Source organism: Muntiacus reevesi, chromosome 2, assembly GCF_963930625.1.
Source record: "Muntiacus reevesi chromosome 2, mMunRee1.1, whole genome shotgun sequence".
In the NCBI taxonomy this organism is placed as follows: Eukaryota; Metazoa; Chordata; class Mammalia; order Artiodactyla; family Cervidae; genus Muntiacus; species Muntiacus reevesi.
In genome coordinates this window covers 251,573,965-251,597,743 of record NC_089250.1, presented here as the reverse complement: position 1 = coordinate 251,597,743, position 23,779 = coordinate 251,573,965, and the positions used below count along the sequence as shown (strand labels likewise).

The 23,779-nt window shown below is 36.2% G+C and overlaps 1 protein-coding gene and 1 pseudogene across 1 annotated transcript in view; both read right to left on the bottom strand.

Annotated features, from left to right (window-relative positions):
• The window catches only part of AP1G1 (adaptor related protein complex 1 subunit gamma 1), an 85,387-nt gene that overhangs the window by 43,030 nt on the left and 18,578 nt on the right, over positions 1–23,779 (bottom strand). The window contains exons 2-3 of the mRNA XM_065925697.1: positions 15,661–15,864; positions 4,110–4,234 (exon numbers count right to left, since the gene is read on the bottom strand). Of these exons, the coding sequence (XP_065781769.1) occupies positions 4,110–4,234; positions 15,661–15,861 (326 nt within the window). The 5' untranslated portion in view covers positions 15,862–15,864. The remainder of the gene's footprint in view (positions 1–4,109; positions 4,235–15,660; positions 15,865–23,779) is intronic.
• On the bottom strand, positions 18,726–19,115 carry LOC136158729 (GEL complex subunit OPTI-like; annotated as a pseudogene).

The following is a 23,779-nucleotide window of genomic DNA, read 5'->3' as shown; positions in this document are numbered from 1 at the left end:
CTATCTGTGGGATGCCAGAAGAACTTTCTTTACTAGCAACAACAGAATATGAAGCACAACTGTATCTTTTAAGATTTTAATATGCTCTACTATTAACTACAAAAAAGTAAGATAGTAACCAAAATGTTAAAAAAAAAAATTTAGAAAACGCAATCTCTACTGCTAGAGCATTTAAGATGACAAACATCACAACAGAAACACTCTAAAATCTTTGATCTTATGATATAGTATTAACCTTGATATTAATTTTTACTTTTATTTATTCAAAAGAAGAAAAACAATAACTAAAAAAACAGCTAATTAAACCATCTTAAACTAAGGTAGATGTTACAGTAGGCTCAATATCTAGTACTACAGATTCTAACAGGCATTGATTACTGCACAAAATTATTTCTAAACCAGCCAGGAAGTATTTTCAGAAAAGCTGAAGTATTTAAGTTTGAATAGTAAGTGCATTTATATATTATAACAACTCTTACTATGCAGAAGCTAAATTCCTATGTTTGAGTTATGCTACTTCTACCAGCTTTAAGAGTATTTTAAAATCTTTTAGTTCAGTGGTTCTCAAATGGTGATTAGAGAATCTCTGGAAGATCCCAGGACTTTTCAGAGGATCCATGAGATACAAACTACTTCCACAATACTAACTCATTACTTGTCAGCTTTATTGACATTTGCACTAGTAGTGCAAATGGGAAAAACTAAGGCACAAATCAGGGAAAAGGCACCAAACTATTACCAGTCACTGAATTCACTGCCACACACTTACAGTAAAAGAAGGAAGGGAGGGAGGGAATTTCACTTAATACTCCCCATGTTGTTGTCTGCTGTTCAGTCACTCATGACAAAGCAGTAAAAATGACTAGCTTAATTATACCTTGACTTTTTTCTTTTTTAAGCCATGCCATGCAGCTTGTAGGATCTCAGTTCCCTGATCAGGGATTGAACCTGGGTCACCTCAGTGAAAGGCCAGACTCCTAAAGCACTAGGCCACCAAGGACTCCCTCCTACCTTGACTCTTGAGTGCACATTTTTTAATATTCTGTGTGACAAGATGGAAAGTATGCATGAAGTACTTCTGATGCATAATGAAATAAGTGACAATCTCAGAGAAAAGCACCTGTGTATGTTTCATTTGCAAACTAAACTTCAAACCAGCTGCTTTTAAAATGAACATCATTTTTATCTGAAAAATAACAATTATAATTATTAAGATGTGGTTATTTGGCAAACATTTTCTGGAAGAAGAGCCAAGTAAGCCTATCACTTCAAGGGCAACAAGTGACAATATTTGTTGCCAATGATAAACTTAAGCTTTGAAAGTGAAAATTAGAATTTTGGAATATTTGTATTGCCATCATGAACCTGACAGTCTATTAATACTTTAGAACTCAGTGAACCAATTTTCTCCAAATGCCTTAAGCATGATGTTTAAAAACTATGCAAAAGAGTCAAACTGTATGAATGGGTTTCAATATAACACAAAACCAAACTTCACTGATACGGTTTCAGATTCTACACTAACCTAATGAAACTACCACTTGTGGAGTTTGGCATGGTATCATGGAAGATTATCCATAGTTATCTGAAAAGTTATTAAAGCCCTCTTCCTTTTTCAAACGACATTATCCGTGAAAGGCTAGATCTTCATATATTTCAATCAAAACGTAAGAAAATGAATGCAGAAGCAAATACAAGCATCTAACCTATTCTATTAGGTTAGATATTAAAGATATTTATAAAAGTGTAAAATAATGCCATTCTTCTCTCTGAATTGTTTTTGTTCTGGAAAACAGCTTATATTTCATAATAAAATGTATTGCTGTCAACATTGTAAAGGTTTCATTAATGATAATTTTGAATGAACCAATAAATGTTTTTTATCTCTCCTGAAGAACAAAGAAAGGAAAAGAAACAAAAGGAAAGTGTCAGTCAGGTTTGATACTTTCTACTAAGTTGAATATTTAAAATAAAAATTACTAATAAAGTTTAACTTAATTATGGTTCTAGTTCCCAAAAAATTTCATTAGCTCTTCATTCATTTTTCAATGATTAAGAATATCTGTATAGTATACTAACACATATATACAGAATTTAGAAAGATGGTAACGATGGCCCTATATGCGGGGCAGAAGAAGAGACACAGAAGTACAGAACAGACTTTTGAACTCTGTGGGAGAAGGTGAGGGTGGGATGTTTCGAAAGAACAGCATGTATATTATCTGTGGTGAAACAGACCACCAGCCCAGGTGGGATGCATGAGTCAAGTGCTCGGGCCTGGTGGGCTGGGAAGACCCAGAGGAATCGGGTGGAGAGGGAGGTGGGATGGGGGACCGGGATGGGGAATACGTGTAACTCTATGGCTGATTCATGTCAATGTATGACAAAACCCACTGAAAAATAAAATTTAAAAAAAAAAAAAAAAGAATATCTGTATAATGCAAGCTTTTAAAATACTGTGTCTGATTTTTAAAGATTTAAGTCCAAGATCATTAATGTCTTAAAAGTTTTTCTGGACCAATGAACAATGAGGTAAACATGCCATCATTAAACAGAAAAACTGCTAGTACACTATGATGCCCTATAATACAAACAAAAAGCAAGAAACCTCACAAATAAACAAAAAACCTATTCATTAAAAGATTTTAAAAAACTGAATGATCCAAAGTCCTTTAACTGAACTTAAACTGAAGTATCAGATCAATTCTCAACTATGAGCAGCTCTCTCCTAAATTCACTTGGGGCTTGGCTGGGTCTCATTACACATCCAGATTCCTTCTTTGCCTATATGCCTCATTCTTCAATTTTAATCAAGCTACAAACCTATTCTTAAGTTTGCTCAAAACTTGCTGCTAGGCAGAACTGCCAAATTATCAGCATGTGATTAAAGGCTTGAGTAATAAACGCAGCAGAGCATGTAAGAACAAAAATTAAAGAAACTTTTAGAGACTTGTCCAAAATAAGAGTATAAAGTCATGTTAAACATGTAGAATGTAACCTCCATGACACCAAAGATTTCTGCCCACTTTTTTCATTCTCCATCCTCAGCACTTACAATAGCGCCTGGCATATAACAGGTATGCAATCAATGTTTGTTGAATAAATTAAATGGCTTAGTATTTTCATTATTAATATTTATTTCAAGGCCAAAAAGAACAAAATTTTCCCAAATTAAGCTGCAAAGTCAATCTATCTAAATGAGACACAATATTTTTATAAGCAAATCTTAACTCTCATTTAAAATTTTTTCATTACTGGGAAATTATAACATTTACCACAGCAAAATATATGAGTTCAGTGTCTACAAACTGATCACCTATAAACCCCTGCTTCTGTCAAATACAGAAATACTGTAAATTAAACATGAAATCTAAAAAAGGAGATAAACTGGTAGACATATCAAAACCAAAACAAACCAAAAAGAACCTTAAATCAATAAGGCCGTGAGAACTTTCATAGCTTTTTAACAGAAATTTACTATAAGAGGGATACTGAAGAGAACTGTTAACTCCCTATTTGCAGGTCTTCTAATTTTTCTAGAATGGCAAGCATTCCTCAGCTTCTAAGGTAGACACACAATTGGACTAGTACATCAGTAAAGCATCTGTTAAGAGAAAAAAGGACTTACACACAAAAGCTCACAGGCTAAATACAACTCAGCAACTGAAATCTGGGATGAGACTGCTGACAAGCAAGACCTCTCTTTTTACTTTTAAATGGTATTCATTTAGAATATAATGGTAATTATTTAATAAATACGATGCCTCATAACTCATGGTATTCAAAAAATTCTATAAGAAAGCTCAGATTTACCAATGCCTTTTCTATTCTATCAAAGTCTAAATGCTTATTCATTGTTAAATAGTTGCTATGACTCAAGATATACAACAATACTTTCATTTAAATTATCCCCTACAGTTTTACTTTTTTTCTATAGAAGTTTTAATCCTTTAATTAGCCTCATTATATATAAGCTCCAGAAACAAAAGCAACTCAATTATATTCTAGACAGCAAATATAAAATCAATAAACAGAAGCCTTTGATGTCATATTATTAAAAAGACCTAAAAGAACAAAGCAGTTACTAGAAGAAAGAAATTAAGACTTACTTCTTGATACAGTTGGTCATGAGAAGATGGACATCTTGTCTTTCGTCTAACAGCAGCATTGCCCCTAAATAGCCAATGCGTTTGTCTGTGAACTTCTGAGAGGCGATTAGCTTGAGGCACTCCAACTACAAATTAAAAAAAAAAAATTAAGAAATTGCTACCACGATCAGGAAAGCAATGTTTTTAACCCAGAGTCAATGGATAACTTAAGTACATAGGTATAACCTATATCATCAAAGCACCTAAATAAAAGGCAAAGACTTAAGATCTTTCAATATCTTAATGATAATAATCAAGCTCTGGAATAGAGTATCTAATCAAGGCCCTAGCGTACTTGCCATCCAAATAATCTGTGAAGTTTATGCTAGATCTAAATATTCGTACAAAATAAATAAATAAATATTCGTACAGACTACGGGAGTGTTATCCTAAGGTTTTAATAAACCTTATTCTTAATTTAACTCCTAGGGTACATTAAATGAGCACCTAGCACATGTGTGTATTTAATGTCTGGTTCCTATTCTGAATATCAAAAGCTCAGTAACAAGTGTCAAACAGTCCTAAACATCATGAAGGTACATTTAAAAAAGAAGGACAACTAAATAACTTTAACATTATGTGAAAAAGTGCTACATTTGAGGCTTGAACTATGAAGAGGAGAGGTTTTAGGAATCAAACAGAAGTAAACAACAACAAAAAGCCACAGGAAAACTCAGTAATAGAATTAACCTAAAATATTTTATATGATTTCTTCTCACATAATTCTTTCTTTACACAACCCTCAGAGCTTAAGAATCCACGAAGTTATTTACAATAGACAAGATACAGAAACAACCCATGCGCCCATTAACAGATGATTGGTTTAAGGTGTGTGTGTGGGGGGGCGGGTGTGTGTGGGTGTGTGTGGGGTGTGTGTGTGGGTGTGAGTGTGTGTCTGTAAAACAGAGTATTAAAGAATGAAGTATTACCATTAGCAGCCACATGGATGGACCTAGAGTATCACATTAAGTGAAGTGAAAGGCAAATGGTACATGGTATCACTTACATGTGGAATCTAAGAAGTAATACAAATCAATCTACTTACACAATAGAAACAGATCAAGGGAGAAAACACGGTTACCGAGGGGAAGAGAGAGAGAGGGATAAATTAGGAGCAATTAACAGATACAAACTACTATACATAAAATAGATAAGCAGCAATCATTTACTGTACAGCAGAGTGAACTATATTCAGTATCTCAGCACAATGAAAACAAATCTGAAATATATACTCACACACACACATACGTATAACTCAATCACTTCACTGTACAATGGAAATAGACGATACTGTAAATCAAAAATATGTCAATAAAAAAAGTCTTTGTAATTAGTTTGCCTCTCTACTCAGACTTTCTTGAACATCATAATCACTGATATATACTTTATCATCTCATCTTGACTAACATGGAAGAAGCCAAACATTCCCTCTAGGGCAGTGGTTTTCAAAGGGTGTACACAAGTTAAAACTCTTTAAGAGGAGTTTTTCAAACTATGCTCCCATTTAGAATCACTGCATTCCAAGGAAAGGGGCTCAGATGCAGACCAGTGTACACAGCAATGTGAGATCTCATGAGACTATCTTCCACATGAATCTGCCTGTAAGTATGAAAGTCAAATTGAGGAAAGTAAAAAGAGTTTACAAATAAATCCATCTTGAGCTATTTAAAAACTGCTCTCTCAAAGTACCTACATTAAAAACACCAAAAGGTTGTAGGATGACTATAGCATCATGAGCCAGTCAAAGAAGCCTCTAAGAGAGAATAACCAGGATCCCAAGGAAAACTGCAATGCCTCTGAGGTCAACAAAGATTATCTAACAACGCTTTCTTTCAGTCTACACAATTTAAATTTAAAGGAACAATTTCTGAAGTAGATGATTATATAGTCATTCTTAAATGTCAGCAGAAAAGTAACTGCTGAGGTGAATGAGAAAATCACAAGTTAAAATGTTCTTAGAAAAATCCTTCTTTTCAAACTGAAGGCTTTTAAATCTTCTCACTTAATCATTCTATAAATAAATATTTTAACAGTGAAAGAAAATGTTTTAAGAATCAAGATATCACCAAAATGTTTATCATCCTTACTGAATCACGCTTTTGACAAACATCAAGCATTAAACAAATAAACTATCCAAAATTTTTTTATTAAGATGGATTAATGAGAAGGACATTTTTAAGCATTAATATTACTTCACATTTTTAAAGACCAAGTTTAAGAGAGAGTGTGTGGGGGGGGGGGTGTGGACGTGCAACCCTATCGACTATAGCCCACCAGGCTTCTTTGTCCAAATAATTTTCCAGGCAACAATACAGGAGTGGGTTGCCATTTCATCCTGCAGGGGCGCGTCCCAAAACAGGAATCAAACCCGCATCTCCTGTGGCTCCTGCACTGGCAGGTGGATTCACCACTGAGCCACCTGGGAAGCCTGGTTTTAAGATAGACCAAAATTCATCAATGACTACTGAGTACAATTAGCTGTTTTTTGTGACAGTTGTTAACACTACTAACTGAATACCAAAAGAAAAGGTAAAATTAAAGGGAGAAATACTAAATTCTTTCTTTTAAATATTCTCCATTGGTACAGTGACTTTGGTTCATTAATGAGCTGCTTCTTTTTTTTTTTAATTTTGAAGGTGACAAATTTGAGGGGAAAATATAAGATTATATACTGGAAACGGTCTCTGAAATACATCTTCAGGTGAAGGATTGACTCTGATCACACTTCACACTTACGTGGCAGTGGCCAGCAACTGAACTCATACATGTACCACGTGTCATTATGAAGACTGTTACAAAGTTTTCAAATACTGAAAAAGAAAATTACTGAAGCAGAACACAATGGGATGTGGGTAGTGAGGAGAGGGTATTCATTTTTGAGTAGCCCTCACTAAAAACACAACTCAACACATAAGTTACAGAAGAAGAGTAGTGACCAATTAAATGTATCCATTCCTTAGACAACAACGGCAACTTCATCCCAGTACTACTTCTCCTCATTTATAGCTATGTAAAACTTCCACCTGAAACATAGCTAACCCACATATCTACCTTTAAATCCACCATAAACAGTCCACCACCAAGATAAAAGAAAGCTTTTGCTTTTACCCCAAACTCCGTGAACAAAGTAAAAACAAATGACAAACTCAGAAAAACTACTTGCAACCAGACATGAAATCCTATACACCAGGATTCTATACTTTCAAAAAAGACCGACAAATATAAAGACAAAGAATATGAAGAGGCAGTTCAAATTTTAAAAAAATAATTTAAGTACAAAAGAAGTTCAATCTCCTCACAAATGCAAAACCAACTAGGAAAATTTACTAAAAAAAAAAAAAAAAATGGGCCTGTAAACCTGAAAAGGGTGAGTTATATGATATATACGATTCAGTGAAGTTATTAGACAAGAAAAAGAAATGCAAATCAAAACCATACTGAGATATCACATTTTAACCTACTACATTAATAAAGATTTTTTAAAAAGTGTTATTATAACAGTGCAAGGACATTAGTAATGAGAGTATAAACTGGCACAAGACGTAGTGAGAAAGACTATATCTATCTACATTACAAACACACATATCCTTCTGACTCAACAAATCCACTTTTAGGAACTGACAAAGCATTTATATTCACACATGAGCAAGATAATGGATATTATTCCACTCTACTATTACTTTAAACAGTAAGACTGCAAATAAGCATCCATTAATAAGACATCAGTTTAATAAATTATGACTCGTACATAAACAGAATACCATGCTGGATTTACTACCATGAACATGTCAACGAAGCTGGAAAAAAAAATATGTACAAGGAAGCTCTTTCTGTACTAGTATGGACTAATCTTCAAGACGGATCAGTAAGTGGACGGTGCAAACAGTATGTTACAATATAATTTTGGAAGAGGTAAGAACATATATGTCCATTGCCCAGAGATGTATAAAGTATCTCTAGAAATATAGTCAAAAAGTGAATATCACAAGTCACCTGTAAGGAGGGAAACTAAGTGACTAAAAAAGGATGGAAATAGTTTTCATCAGATATCCTTTCCTATCTTTTAAATTTTGCATCAGTGAACCATCATTGTTTATTTCAAAGATGAATAATATTGGGCTGGGAGGAAAAAAATTGCAGGACAAAGAGAACTTATGGTTAGAAAAGTTAATACCATAATATTATAATTAAACCAGGGGGAAAAAAAACAGATGAAATCATTTGTTCTCCCTACAAAGTTAAACAACAGATTTTCAAAAAAGCATTTAAATCTTGGAATCATTTCATGAAAAAGCCTTCAAAAATTTAAGACCAGAACCCTATGCAAATATAACTCAGTAAATGGAAGCAATCAGCCTTTTAAAGATAACTTAAAATCATAATGAGCAATTACTGTGCTATTCTATCAATCATAACTGTGATGCTACTATCAGAGCCTGTTAAGTACACTTTCTTACCTCTATACTCCACGAAGGCTATGCTTTTTCTGCTGAGTTATTTTGTATTCTTCATCTACTATCAATTTCTCCCTTAACAACACTCTCAATACACCTGCTTATCCACAGCAATCTTCTCCATGTCTCCCCAACTATCATCCCAAAAGGCTGATTGTGACAACTCTTTGCTACTCACTGATTTTTTTATTATATTTACTTTCCAAGTGTTCTGAGTCACTGGCGGTTTTGCTTTAATTTGGTAAGTTCCTGCTGTGCCCAAACCAATGTGCCAGTCATTCTCACTGATACTGTTAGAAGGACACAGAAAAGAAAACCAGCATTTGAATATTGATCGGAAAATATGATACATATACCATGACAGTCATGCACAAGCTACTGTGAAAACAGGGTAGGAAGGACACCAAATTCAGGTTAGAAATTGAAAGGAAACATTCAAGAAAAGTTTCTATCTCTGTACATAACAGAGTGGAAGAGAAAGAAATCAATCAGCGTTAGGAGCTGAGTCTAAGACTGGTTCTAGCTAAGAGACCTAAGCCAGTTGTTTCATCAATCTGGGTCTAGTTTCTCATCACTAATGTAACAGCCACATCAAGGAAGACAGCACTCTAAAAGTTGTCCTACATGCCATGTCTTCAAGGCAAATAGCTACTAACTCTCTCCAGCTGATCCTTGAATTTTTCTCAGAATATTTTCTCAGCAGAAGCATTCCAAAACTCCAGACAGTCATTAGCAACAAGCCTTAAGGGAAGGAAATTATCGGCCCCCTTTAGAACAAATACAGTATATTTGGAGGAGTAGATCAGAGGGAAAACCTAACAACTTAATTTTCTATAAACTTTTTCTAGACTCAATGTTCCAATTTTCTTGAATTTCAAAACAGTTTTAAAAGGGTAATTTTACCAAGTTTCTGGCTTTGTCACATTTTTCTGAACCAAGCAGAAATATTGCCTTTTATCAACATTTAACCTGGTTGCCCTTTTAAAAAAAAGCTGCACTCATTTTGTCAGCTTTTAGAATAATTTCCCAAAAGGTCAAATGCACACGTACACTTGCTTTTAATTTAACACTGAGCTTCCAGTATTCTTGCCTGGAAAATCCCAGGGATGGAGAAGCCTGGTAGGCGAGAGTCCATGGGGTTACAAAGAGTAGGACACGACTGAGATTTCACTTTCACTTCACTTTATGATGTGAAACCTCATCTCGATGAAAAGATGCAATTTAAAATATTGTAAATATTGATGGATCTGCAACTGATTGGTTAGGTCTTTTTAAAAGTTACTTTTATTTCATTTTAATATTCAGAAATAAGTTTCTAGTTTACAAACATACACACACACACACACACACACACACACACTTGAAGGACAAGGTTATGACTGCTTTACCACTACACAGACTGGCAACATAAAATCTATATGAACCAAAGCCTGTTTTTTCATTCTTCTGGTTGAGAGGAAAATACATATTAACATTCCTATTGTATCCCTTTTTTTTCTCTTGAGAAAATTTATTATGAAATATTTCACTCAAAACTTTGACCCCCCCAAAAAAAAACTTTGACCCACCAACAAACTTCAACAAATCTTAACATTTTACCCCATTTATTTTTAAAAATTAAGTATGATGAATTCAATTAAATCCCTCTGAATATTCTGCCTCAGCCTAAGTTCCCTCTCTTCATCCCAGAAGTGACCAAAACTCAAAATGGCTGTTGATCACTGTCAAGTCATATGTCCTTAGCTATAAGTGGAGAAGACAATTGTTTTTGAATGCTTTAAACTTTCCACAAAGTATCATACTGCATTCCTGCCCTTTTCACTCAACATCTTTTGAACATTACTCACATCCAGACAAGAAGCTCCAGTTCAGGCATGTTCATTGCCATAGAGTATTTCACCTATGAATATACTATAACTTATCTATTCTTTTTGTGGACATACAGATTGTTCCCAATACTTTCCTGTTAGAAACTACCACAATGAACACTTGTAGATGTGTTATAAATGGACGAGGAGTCTTGATCAGATTCACCTTTATCAGTTTTTGTTTTGATTTAGCAAACGTAATTCACAGGTGGTGACATGAACTTTTAACTTTTTTTTAATTATTTTTTAATTATTGCTGGTGGTTGTATCTCTGTGATATCAGCAGCACTGATGATCAGCAGGGGTTGAAAATGGTAATATTTTAATTCTTCTTCCATCCCTTCTTCATTTATTACCTTGGTTATTCCTCTAAGGAGCAACTTTCTCTATATATACCATTGGATTACCAATAGTTCCTTCAGAAAGAACTTAGCAATAATTACTTTACAAGTAACTACTGGACAGACAGAAAAGGCAGGATAAATGTTTCTTTCCTTTACCAGTTTTCAAAATAATGATTCCCTAGTTTTTTCCAAAAATGGCCAATAACAGTTTCAATTTTTTTTTAATTATTATGAACTCATTGATACAAACTTATTTGGTAGGTTTCAACTACAATTATTACTTTTTTTTTTGGCTGCACCACATGCCATGTGGGATCTTAGTTCCCCAACCAGGGGTTAAACCTACCTCCCCTGCAGTGGACGTATGGAGTCTTAACTGCTGGACCACTGGGGAAGTCCCCGATTATTGCTATTTTATTAAAGCTCAAACTTTCTCATTTTGAGGCATGACAGCCTTCTCTCATGGCTACCAAATCCTTTCAATATGACCTCTGTAGTTTCTCTTGATTCCTGGCACAGTTTAACAGTCCAAGCTTCTTTTGTACATTTCCTGATCCAGATTTGGGATCAGCCATGTTTCTAACAGGTATGGCCCTTTGAGAACAAAAGGGTAAATACCCTGGGTGTCCCAGATGAAGAGACAAGATAAAACGGTATTTAGAGGCCACACTCTGAGCTTAAGGGTGCTCAAGACAAGGATGTCTACTATCACCTCCTTTTCAATATTGTTCCACATGTACAGTATACACACATGTATATTACCATAAAGTACATATACTACATGTATAGTACACATACTACATGTACAGTATATAGTATGCATATAGTAAGGAAATAAAATGCTTAAAGGTGGAAAAGGAAGGGAACTGCCATCATTTGCAGACAACAGTGCTGACTATATGGAAATAACAGAGCCCACAGGGACTCTAAGCACTAAGTAATGTTACCAAGCACATACATAGACAAAAATCAATTATATTTCTACATACCTACAACATAATTTTTAAAAATTTTAAAGAATGCTATTTACAAAAGGAACAAGAGCTCCAAGGAAACTAGAAGTTTCACCAAAGATGTATAAAACCTTACGGAGAACACTATAAAACTTCAGAGAACCTAAGGATGTGAAACGCTATACTATTCTATATTGATGGAAAGGAAGACTGTCGTAGACAGGTAATTGGGTACAGTTCCAGCAGGCCAGGCTGAAACTGGGAAGAAATAAGAGCACATGACCAGTCTGGAGAAGGTCCCCAGCCTACTACTGCCACATGAAACTGTGGATCAATATTCCCAAATCCTCTGACTTTCTAACAGAAACTGGAAATTCAGATTTCTATGAGAAGTTCTTTGATTTTTATATGCTAGCAGCAAATTCAAAACAATTTTAAGTACTGTACAAGACAAACAAAATATATCTGTGAAGAATTTGGGCCCTGACCCACCATTTTCTACTCTTGCAATCTATCTACTACTTCAGATATCAACTTTATTTCTGGGTTGTATTTAAGCCAGACATGTAGAAGGTTACAAATCCTACAGGAAATCTATCACTGCTTTTGTTGTAAAAATGTTGAGGATTCTGTCTTACATTACTAAGAAACTCCTAAATAAAAGAACCACGTAAGAACATCTCTTTTAGAATTCCTGCTTTTTCTAAATTCTGTTGGCTGTCCCTTAGGAAATGGTAAAATCGGTAAGATCTGAGAGTTTTTTAAGAATAAAACCTAAATGTTTAAAATATATTAATTAACCTTTAGAATAACCCTATAAAGCAGTATTAGGACTGTCTCCATTTCTCATATGAGCGAACAAGAAAGGTTAAAGTTCTTGTTGAAAAACACACACACGACAATAAAGTAACAAAGCCACAATTCACATCAAGGTAGTCTGGTTCCTGGAGCTGTGCCCTTAAATTCTAGTTATCACAACCTCGTAACTGAATTGTTTTTTTTTCTGCCTGAGGTGCCTCCCCAATAGCAACCATACAAGCCTTGTGTTCTGAATTCTTCCTTCCCCTAACTCTTACTTTGTACTATTCTTTTTCTCTTTTAAATAGATGCTGATAATGTATGCCATCTCAAATCCCATATATAAGGCAGGGCTAAATGAGTTAATTAACTTAATGCAAATAGCCATTTATAGATTTAAACTAAACACAAAGAATGAACAAGTTTTAGAGTTAGGCAAGGCTGAGTTCTAATCTTTCCCCTTATATTTACTAGCTGTGTGAATTTAAACAAGTCACTTAAACTGAATTTAAACTCAATTTCCTCATCTGTACTACAAGGATACTACCTATCTCATGGGTTTTACTATAAAATTTAAATACTTTTAAAATATGGCTTCGAGACATTTTTAAATTATATATCTGGTTCATATTTAATTTCTGTTGTACAGCATCATATTAGATACTGCAGTAAAAAATAAAAAGAAACAGGTGAAATTACCTTTAACAATGTATTTTATTTAACCCTATATACCTAAAATATCAATTCAACATATGATCAACATAAAAATTATTAGCTATTTTACATCTTTCCTTTGTACTAATGCTTTTAAATACAGTATGTACTTTACACTTACAGCACATCTCAATTTGTACACTCCAGATCCATCAGAAATATCTGAATTGTATTTAGATTTTGTAAAATTTACAACTGATGAAATAGATTCACATATTCAAGTTGTTGAAACATATTTAAAAGGTTTCCAATAATTGCATCAAGTACCCTCCCTCATTTATTTTTCTTTAATATTCGCCTTAGTTGAACTAGCTATATTTCCAAAGACCAGTGGCTACACAGCTAGTGGCTACCATAAAAAACAGTGCAGGTCTCACAGATAAAATGCAATTAAAGAGTGGTTATTTCTACACATCATCAAATGAAATGGCACTGTGATTCATACATGTAGGAAAGACAATCTTAATAGGAACCTTTTTATGGGTACATGATAAAGACAATTTCAATGGGTGGGGTACCAAATTACTGATATGGATTAGGCCATGCATGACTGACTATTCAAAGAGAGGAAACAGAATGAGGACCTTAAAATTACCATAACTATTCCCACTCAGAAAAATCTTTATTTTTTTGTATCAAAATTTTAGTAGTTTCCTTGAGTAGTTTCACTTTCCACCTAAGATTTTAATGTTTTATCTAAGTTCCATAACACCTTAAAAAATGCTACCTAGATAGACTCGGAAAACATATTTTATTTAAACATGTCATAGAAATGAATCTTAGGAATATATATAAAATTCCCTTACAAAATGAAATATCACCAAAGTCTACCCTATGATTTTAAATTCAAGAGTTTGTCTTTAAAGAACAGCCTTAAGAATATATAACTCTACTGTTCTCATGATGTTAACAAGTAACAGTCTCTGAGTGGAAGGATTAGGAGTCTTTCCTCCAGTGGACCATCTAACTTAATGTGTCTACTTAAAATCAACCAACAAGAATACATGAATAGCTATCTGCTTTGTACTAATTATGTCACATGCTACATGGATAACCACCTAGATCCATTTCTGATATGGCAAAAGCATATGATGTTTATTTATAGGAGACAGCTGTTGCTTTTGACTGCCTAGTATCTGGCCCTTTCCTCGGATATTAATACCTCAATTTTCCTTTGGGGAATTAATGCTCTCCCATTCTTAATCATAAATTTCTTGAGAGGCTGATCTCATTTCCTGCCCCAAAATGAGCATAAAAGTAACCCAAGTCAGCCTGGGAAGATTCAATCCCATTACTTTCTTGTTTTAACTCAATGGTGAGGATATATTCTTCCACTTAAGTTAGTGAGCTGAACAGAAAATAAACTGATGGCCATCTTTCCTGGCAAATATATCAGAACATTAATAATATTATCTTTGAAAAATGCAAATATGGGTGGTATTTTTCCTTTGTACCTAGTATTGCACATTCTTTTACTTTTGCAGTCTTTTCCTTAAAAAGATTACTTAGCATACAATTAAATTTTCAAGTAAAATAAAATTTAATAGCATTCCTAAGAACCAAAAAACAACCCACTACATCCTTCTCTGTGACTCAATCTCACTTACCATGTATAAAAGTGGAAAGAAGAAAGTACTTATCACCAAGAATATCATGCCCAGACTGGCTGTATCAAGCAATATGTGTTTAAAAAAAAAAAAGAAATCTGTGTGTGTGTGTGAAGTGAAACAGGCAGCCTGCACAATGGCTACAGCTATAAAGGAATGAGGTTAAGGACAAAGTCCTTAAATGCTACTGCTTGGCATCCATCGAATTTCTTTTACTAAAACACAACTGCCGGCAGTGTTGGCAGTGTTATATAGTATTACTGCACTGAGAAAATAATTAAGAAAACATTGAGTAAGCTTTTCTTAAAAGTGTACTCTTCATAGTCCAGGATGTCTGACAGAACAATCACAATCTACCAGTTAATCCCGGTCAATCTTTAAACTCACTGCCACCATCAAAATATACTCTAGTCCACATAATTAGAGATTCCCAATGGAAAAGACAATTGATGGCAATATCATACCTTCCCAGGTCAGCAGTTTTCTCTCTTAATTCTACCCTCAGTTCCATAATAATAAGACTACTGGGACATCAAAAATATCCTGTCCTCCTTGACAGGAGAGACTGACAATCCCTGACCTACTGACATTAAAATAAGAGTACCCTTGTTAGCCTGGAAGAGAGCATGGCAATCCACTGCAGCAGTCTTGCCTGGAGAACCCCCATGGTCAGAGGAGCCTGGCGGGCTACATACAGTCCATGGGGTCACAAACAGCTGGACTGAGCGACTAAGCACAGCACCCTTTGCTAGATGTGGTCTCACCCCAGCCTACCTGTCCAAAGTGAGCAGGGTAGCCCAGCATGTGCATATACAGTAATTTTGCCACATTCCGACACCGGTATGTATTGTCTTCTTCTCTAAAAGATGACCGAATTGCAGCACACTCTTTCTGGATCATTTCTCGTTCTTCGGCTTGGGTTCGGGCTGTCCGGATGGTCCGGATCAGCTCCCGCAATCTGATGGGGGCTGGCATCCTCTGGATATAGAAAGACATTAAATAAAGATGTTCACATTTTTTTTTTCTACCAAAACCATACACACAACTTTCCACATACATTTCTGATTTTTAAGAATTTAACACTTGTTAAGTCTGGTAATACAATGTTCCAGCAAAGCTATTACATACAAACCCCTCAATTCATTAAATTCATGTAAAGAACACTAAGAAAAATGTTAAGTGGTAACTACAGCAAAATAAGAAATAAAATACACTAACAATGAAAAGTCTATCACTAATATCAAAATATCTTAGGAACTAACTCAAGCCAAATCTTTACACAATCCTTAAATTAACGAAAGGACTATGCCTAACCTTAAAGAACATAGGTGTTTTCTGCTCAACTGTTGTTAAACTCAACATAGTTCAACAAAGTATGAGAAGAATACTGAATATCATAATCAAAGCCCAACTCAACAAAATGAGAGATGAGGAAAAAGATCAAATATAAAATTTAAACACCTATCTGAGAAATATAATCACCTCAGTATATACTGGGTACTCTTTGAAAACATGGTGGAAAAGAAACAATAAACCAATCTCAGCAGAGAAAACTGTCAACTGAAAAAAATGCACAACCTAAAAGCCAAGAATTACGTTTTATTACTGAAGACTATAGCCCAGAATACAGCCTCTCAGATAGGTCTTTCAAAGAAGGAAGGAAGGAGCCAGCATACATAGGTTTTGCTGTGAAAAAAATAACAAACATGTAGTTGAACATCACAAGATGACTGCTAATCACAAAAACTGACATCTCAAAGTAATAATTTTAATGCTTTTGTATGTTTGGCAAGATTCAAGAGTCTGGGCTTACTGAAATGATTCCTTTGATATTTATCTTAACTATCTAGGGCCACTACCCTACTTTTCTCCATCTAGAATTCCCCTCAAGGTGCACCACCAGGGGCAGCTGCACAGGCTGATGTCTTCACAGTCACAATATTCTGTGTTTACTGAAATGGCAGGCAACATTTTTTTGTCCAGAAGACTAGCAGTGTCATGAGAAAAAATAAAAATTAACCCTGCACCCTAACCTTACACAATATACAAAAATTAACTCAAAATGGGACCCAGAAGGAAATCTTTGGAAACGTGGGTTAAACAATGATTTCATATATAAGAACAAAGCACAAAAGAAAAATTAATAATCTGGATTTCATAAAAATTTTGAACTTTTACCCTTCAAAAGATGTCATTATAAAAATAAGGCAAAAAAAGAAAGAAAGGAGCCCTATATTACAAAGAACTTGTATTTAGAATACACAGTCTTATAACTCAAAAATAAAATAATCATAGTTTAAAATGGGGAAAAGATTTGATTAGACACTTCTCAAATTAAAATACATGAATGGCAAACAAGCACATGAAAAGATGCTAATGTCATCAGTCAACAGAGAAATGTAAATTAAAACTATTAAGGAGATAACACTCTACATCATTAGAATGCCTAAAATTTTAGGCAATAATATAGAACAAATGAATTTTCACACATTGCTCACAGGAATGTAAAACAGCTCAAATACTTTATAAAACAGTTTGGCAATTTCATGTAAAGTTAAATATACACTTAGCATATGATTCAGCAAATCCACTCAGTATTTACACCCAAGAGAAATGAAAATATGTGTTCTCACCAAGACATGAACAAAAATGTTCAAAGATGTTTCATTTATAACTGCCAAAAACTGGAAACAACCCAAATGTTCATAAACAGGTGAAGCAAATCGGCATTCCCATACAAAAGTATACTTGTCAAAATAAAACAGAACCAATACACAACCCACAAGGGTCTCAAAAATATTCTGCTGAGCAAAAGAAGAACAAGAGAGTACATATTGTATGACTTCACCTATATGAAACTTTTAAGAAAAACACGTCTCATCTACAATGATGGAAGAGAGATCAATGATTACCTGGGGGGACAGGGACTGGACTGGGCAGTAAGGAAATCTTTTGGGGTGATAGAAATGTATATATACACTTCTGAAATTCACCAAACTGTATACTTAAAATAGGTGCATTTTATTTTATACATATTACACCTCCATGTTAATAAAAATTATAGAATTAGACAATCATTACAATCACCTTCAGTACATATTAGCTGTGGAATCCTAAACCAATAATCTTCTATGTTGCTCTAATCTAATAAACCCGTAGGATATCCCACTCCAATCAGTTCACTATGGTATCAACCCTCAAGGTAGGGATGATACGTTAGGAATTTAGAAAAGTTCCCTAGGTACTGATAAGCTCTGGCATACTGGCCCCTCTTAAGACTGTGTGTCCTAAACTATGCAAAGCTACCTGTATAATACCATTTTGTCACTTTTTTTTTTTGCAATTAAAGATCTGATTTATTCAAGTATCTGAAAACATTCTACAATGAAAACTGTTATCAGATGCTGCCTGTACTGTGCTATGGACCTTGCATACTGCCATACTGTTTTCAGAAGACTTGAAATGCCCATGATTGGTAGTTTAAAAACTGTACACCTGATGGAGAAGGAAGACAATTTAATGTTTCATCCAGATCCAGAGGTGCAGCAAATTAAAGGACAGCTCCAATCGGCAAACAGATATCTCACAATGGTCTCCAGAAAGAAATGGTAAGCAACAGACAGTTCAAAAGTGCTTCTCCAAAAAGTGGATAGTTGTCTAAAAAGTTTCAGGTTGCAACCCTTGCAGAAGACACTGACGCCCAACACACTGATTGTCAGTCCAGGAAACATGGGTCTTCCCGGTTCCGCATGGCTGGGGAGCCCCTACCAATCATGCTTCTGTGCTGTGACTAACAGGGTCCTCCGGACCGGGCAGGGAGCAGGTGGGGCCGTGCACCATCAGTCATAGTGGATGGCAGTGTAGAAGATGATCCAGATGGCCATGAACAAGGTAAACAATGTCATAAACCCTTCTTCTATGAGCTCCCATGTGCCGCTATATCATTCCTCGTCTATCTGCAGGTAGTTGCTGAAGTAGAGGTACACGACATCTGCGATGATCAGGCAGAACCCAGCTATTCCCAAGAAACCTTGCAACGGTAACACTCCCCAAATGACACCTAAGACAACAGCAGTGATCTGTCAGAACCAGTAGATCACATCTAAAACTTCACCTTTGTCTTCCCAGGCCATGTCGCTCCGCAACACCTTGCTCCAGACAGAGACTTTGAGGGCCCCGTTGGGCAGCTGTGGCTGAGACGGCTCCAGCTTCTGCTGCCCGCCGCTCATCCTCCCAACGCGCCGCCCAGGCCGGGCCTGGGGCCCCTGGGCCAATCTAAAGGGGTTCTGGAGTCGCGGGTCACAGAACGCGGGTCGGCAGTAGAAGCAACAGGCTCAGCGGATCAGTTCAGCGGCGCCCCTTTGGCTGCCTGCACTTGGCCAAACCCATTTTGTCAGTCTTTAATAGAACTATTTGAGGGTTTAACGTCTGTAGTTTACAAAGCACTTTTATGTTTATTATCTTATTTCATTTGTCCCTTACATCATTTTAAATAAGGATGGAAAATCACTATCCACACTTTGCCTTTGAGGAAACTTGGTCTCAGAGCAACTATTCAACCTGCTTAACGTCACAAAGCTGGCAAGTGACAGAGCTAGCCACTTGAACCTAGTATTAAGATGCAAAAAGTTCTTCCCAGTACTTCAAAAATAAATATTGTATCTATGTGAAATTATATGATTGCTAGGATTTGTTTTAAAATACTCCCACGGTGGAGAAGCAAAAGGCAACCCACTCCAGTATTCTTGCCTGCGTGACTGAGCATGCACACATGAGGAAGGTGGAAGGAGATGGGTTGATAGCAATAAACAAATAGAACTAAAAAAATAAAAATAAAATACTCTTAGGGGAAAAAACATTGAGGAATGAGAACAGGAGGGGGAAAAATGAAACAAAATGGGCAAATGTTGATTACTGATGAAGGTATAGGATGAATACATGACAATACATTATATTATTCTCTATTTTCTTGTGTATTAGAAATTGTTCACCACCAAAAGCTTTTTAAAAATCAAAAAGCTTCAACAAGACATCTAAATCCTTAAAATTTTCATAATAAAAATATTAATAGAGGTCCATTTAAAGAACTACTACTTTCATAATCATCATAAATATCAATGGCTTTAGGACAAAACAAGAGGTAAAGGTAAGCAAAATCAATGTATTATATATACTTTCAACACAGTGAAATAAACTAAGAAAAGCATAAAGGTAATACAGCTCTGAAAGATCAAGAACTAAATGTAAAATCAGGTGTTGACTATCTAAAGCCCAGTAACTGTATTTTCAAAAAGAATCTTATTTACTGTTAACCTTAACTTGGTGTGTGGGGAACAAGAGACATTTAAAATCAATCAAGGGCTTCCTTGGTGGCTCAGTGGTAAAGAATCTGCCTGCCAATGCAGGAGACAGGTTCAATCCCCGATTCAGGAAGCCTGGGAACTGCACCTGCTGACGCCCTCGCACCCTAGAGCCTGTCCACAGCAACAGAGAAGCCTCTGCAAGAGAAGGCTGTACACCACAACCAGAGCGAAGCCCCCATTCCCTGCAACTAGAGAAAAGCCCGTGCAGCACCGAAGACCCAGCAGAGCCAAATAAATAAATAAATAAAACTACTTAGAAACAAACAAAAAAAATGATATCAATGGTAATACTCTGCTAGTAAGTAACTTCTCTCTAGAAGACCTCTACAAAGCAAACAAAGACTATCAGAAAAAGCCTAAATCTAGTCCCAAAATATGGGGAAAATCACAGAAGTTTAAGACAGCTGAGAGAAAAACAAGTTACCTTGAGCAACTTCTCAGCTATCAGCCTCAGAGTCACAGAAATATAGTTCATGCCACTAGCTTTTTTCTTTAGTTTTTTTTTTTTTTTTTTTTTTGCTGCACTGTGAGGCATATGGGATCTCAGTTCCCCAGCTAGGGATGGAACCCGTGTCCCTTGCATTAGAAGTGTGGAGTCTTAACCATTGGACCACCATGGAAGTCTCAATACCCGTAGATTTGTACGGAGGAAACGGAGGATCCAGGATGTTAACTACCTTGTACAAGGTCACAGAATTAGTCACTAGCCTTACTCATGTCTCATGATTCCCCCATTCAGCACTCTTCCTCCAATACCAGGCTGCCTCTAGCTTAGAGAAACACAGATTTTTTTTTCCCTTGGGCTGTGACAACTTACTACTACTTGACTTCTTTCTGTATCACAAGAAAATATCTTAGTATCTGTGAACTGAAAAAATGCACAACCTAAAAAAGTTGAGAATTACGTTTTATTCAGGGAATTACTGAAGACTATAGCTCAGGGCTTCCCTGGTGGCTCAGAAGGTGGAGAGTCTGCCTGCAGTGCAGGAGACCCAAGTTCAATCCCTGTGTCGGGAAGACCCCCTGGAGAAGGAAATGGTAACCCACTCCAGTGTTCTTGCCTCGAAAATCCCAGGGATGGAGGAGCCTGGCAGGTTACAGTCCACAGGGTCGCAAAGAGCGGACATGACTGAGCAACTTCACTTTCACTATAAGCCGTGGATACAGATAGCTCAGAGGGAACCTTCCAAAGAGATAAGGGAGGAGCCAGGACATACAGCTTTGACCCATGGGATGGGCAAAAAAAACAAAAAACATGTAATCAAACAAACATCACAAGAGGACTGCTAATCACAAAAACCAGACATCTCAAGTTAATGACTTTAGTGCTTTTCTGTGTATGTGAAAATGCCAGAGTCTGGGTTTATTCAAGTCATTCCTTTGATCCACATCTTATCTGCCAGTATTCTCTCTTCTCCATCCTGAATTCGCTTTAGGGTACACCAGCAGATGGCTGCAGTAGCAGCAGTGGCTGATGGCCTGATGGCAGGCAACACTTGTTTACTGAAACTTTTTTTTTTGTTTACACAGGCATGAATGAAAAAGTAAAGGATTTAGTATATTTCAGAATATATTCTAAGAACAAAACTAAACAAAAAATTCTGGTTCCAGTGAAAATGGGAGTAAACAACACTCCATGGAGTTCTGCCTCTCTCTCCTTCTGAATGCAACTATAAATCCTAGAAAAAACACATGCCACAGCTACCTGAGGACTCTGCAAAGCAAATGACAGTGAGCGCACTAGAGAAAGCAAGCAGAATCTGAAGCTACAGCAGACTGGCAAGAAGCTGTCATTTTCCTCCAGTGTTGCCCAGCTTGTACCCAAGGGCAGCCCCAAATCTGGAAGTGCTCAGCGGGTACAGAGAAGAAGTTCTAAGAAAAATCCTCTCGTTCTGGTCCATGGAGCAGGAAAAGAAAGATAAAGGACAATGGAGGAAATTCTGTTTTGTGTTTTCCTTCCCTCTCCCCTGCCCTGGGGTAATACCACAAATACAGCAGTGGTGGCTGCTGCAAAAAATCAATGGCAGTACCCTCCAGGCAGGCACCTAGAAACTGGGAAAGGGAAACTCCTCTCCAAAGGAGCGGAGACCCTAGAGCAGGCAGTAATCTCTCTCTATCCTCTCACTGCTTGATGTGAATTCACCAAGAAAATACAATTCCAATTGCAAACTTACTCAACATAGTGTTACAAAATATATGAGACAAAAACTGACAGATATGAAAGGAAAAATAAACAACTCCTCAATTATAATTAAGAGACTTCACCATGTTCTCCAAGGACAGAATAGAAGACTTGAATGCCACTGTCAACTAAATGGAACTAACGAATATCTACAAACCCCAACCAACAACAGAATATACATTCTTCTTAATTACAGAACATTCATCAAGACAGACCATATCCTGGACCACTGGGGAAAAAAGTTAGGGAATTCCAAAGTGGTCCAGTGGTTAATACTTGGCGCTTTCACTGGCTGGGGTTCAATCCCTGGTTGGGGAACTGAGATCCACAAGCCACACAGCCCCCCACCCCTGCCAAAAAATAAAAAATTAATAAAGTTAAACGAACAGAAATTAAAAAAAAAGAAAAAGGCCTCTGACCATAATGGAATTAAATTAGAAATCAGTAACAGAAAGCTAACTGGAAAACTCTCCATCTATCCTGAAATTAAACAATACATTCCCAAATAATCCATGGGTGAAAGAGGAAGTATCAAGGGAAATTAGTAAATATACTGAACAAAATCATAAACACACAGTAAAATCTGAGGTATACACTAAAGCAGTGGTTAATGGGAAATGTATAGCATTACGGATTTACATGTCAACAATCTAACAACTAAGGTTCTACTTTAAAAAACTAGAGGGAATTCCCTGGCAGTCCAGTGGTTAGGACTCCTTACTTTCATTGCTGAGGGCATGGGTTCAATCCCTGGTCAACCCTGGTCAGGGAAGTGAAGTGAAAGTCGCTCAGTCGTGTCTGACTCTTTGCAACCCCATGGACTGTATAGTCCATGAATTCTTCAGGCCAGAATACTGGACTGGGTAGCCATTCCCTTCTCCAGGGGATCTTCCCAACCCAGGGATCAAACCCCAGTCTCCCACATTGCGGGCAGATTCTTAACCAGCTGAGCCACAAGGGAAGCCCAAGAATACTGGAGTGGGTAGCCTATCCCTTCTCCAGCCAATCTTCCCCGACCCAGGAATTGAACCGGGGTCTCCTGCATTGCAGGCATATTCTTTAATAACTGAGCTATTAGGGAAGTCAAAAAGAATATGGAACACTTCATGAATTTGCGTGTCAGGGAACTAAAAAGTAAATTAAAATAACCCAAAAGAACTAGAAAAAAGTAAACAAATCAGTGAAATTAAAAACAAAAAAAAAAGTCAATGAAGTCAAGTCAATGAAACCAAAAGCCAATGAAACCAAAAGCTTGTTGTTAGAAAATATCAATGAAATTGATAAACCTCTGGCCAGACAATAAAAGAGAAACAATACAAATTAACAATATTAGGAATGAAAGGGGATA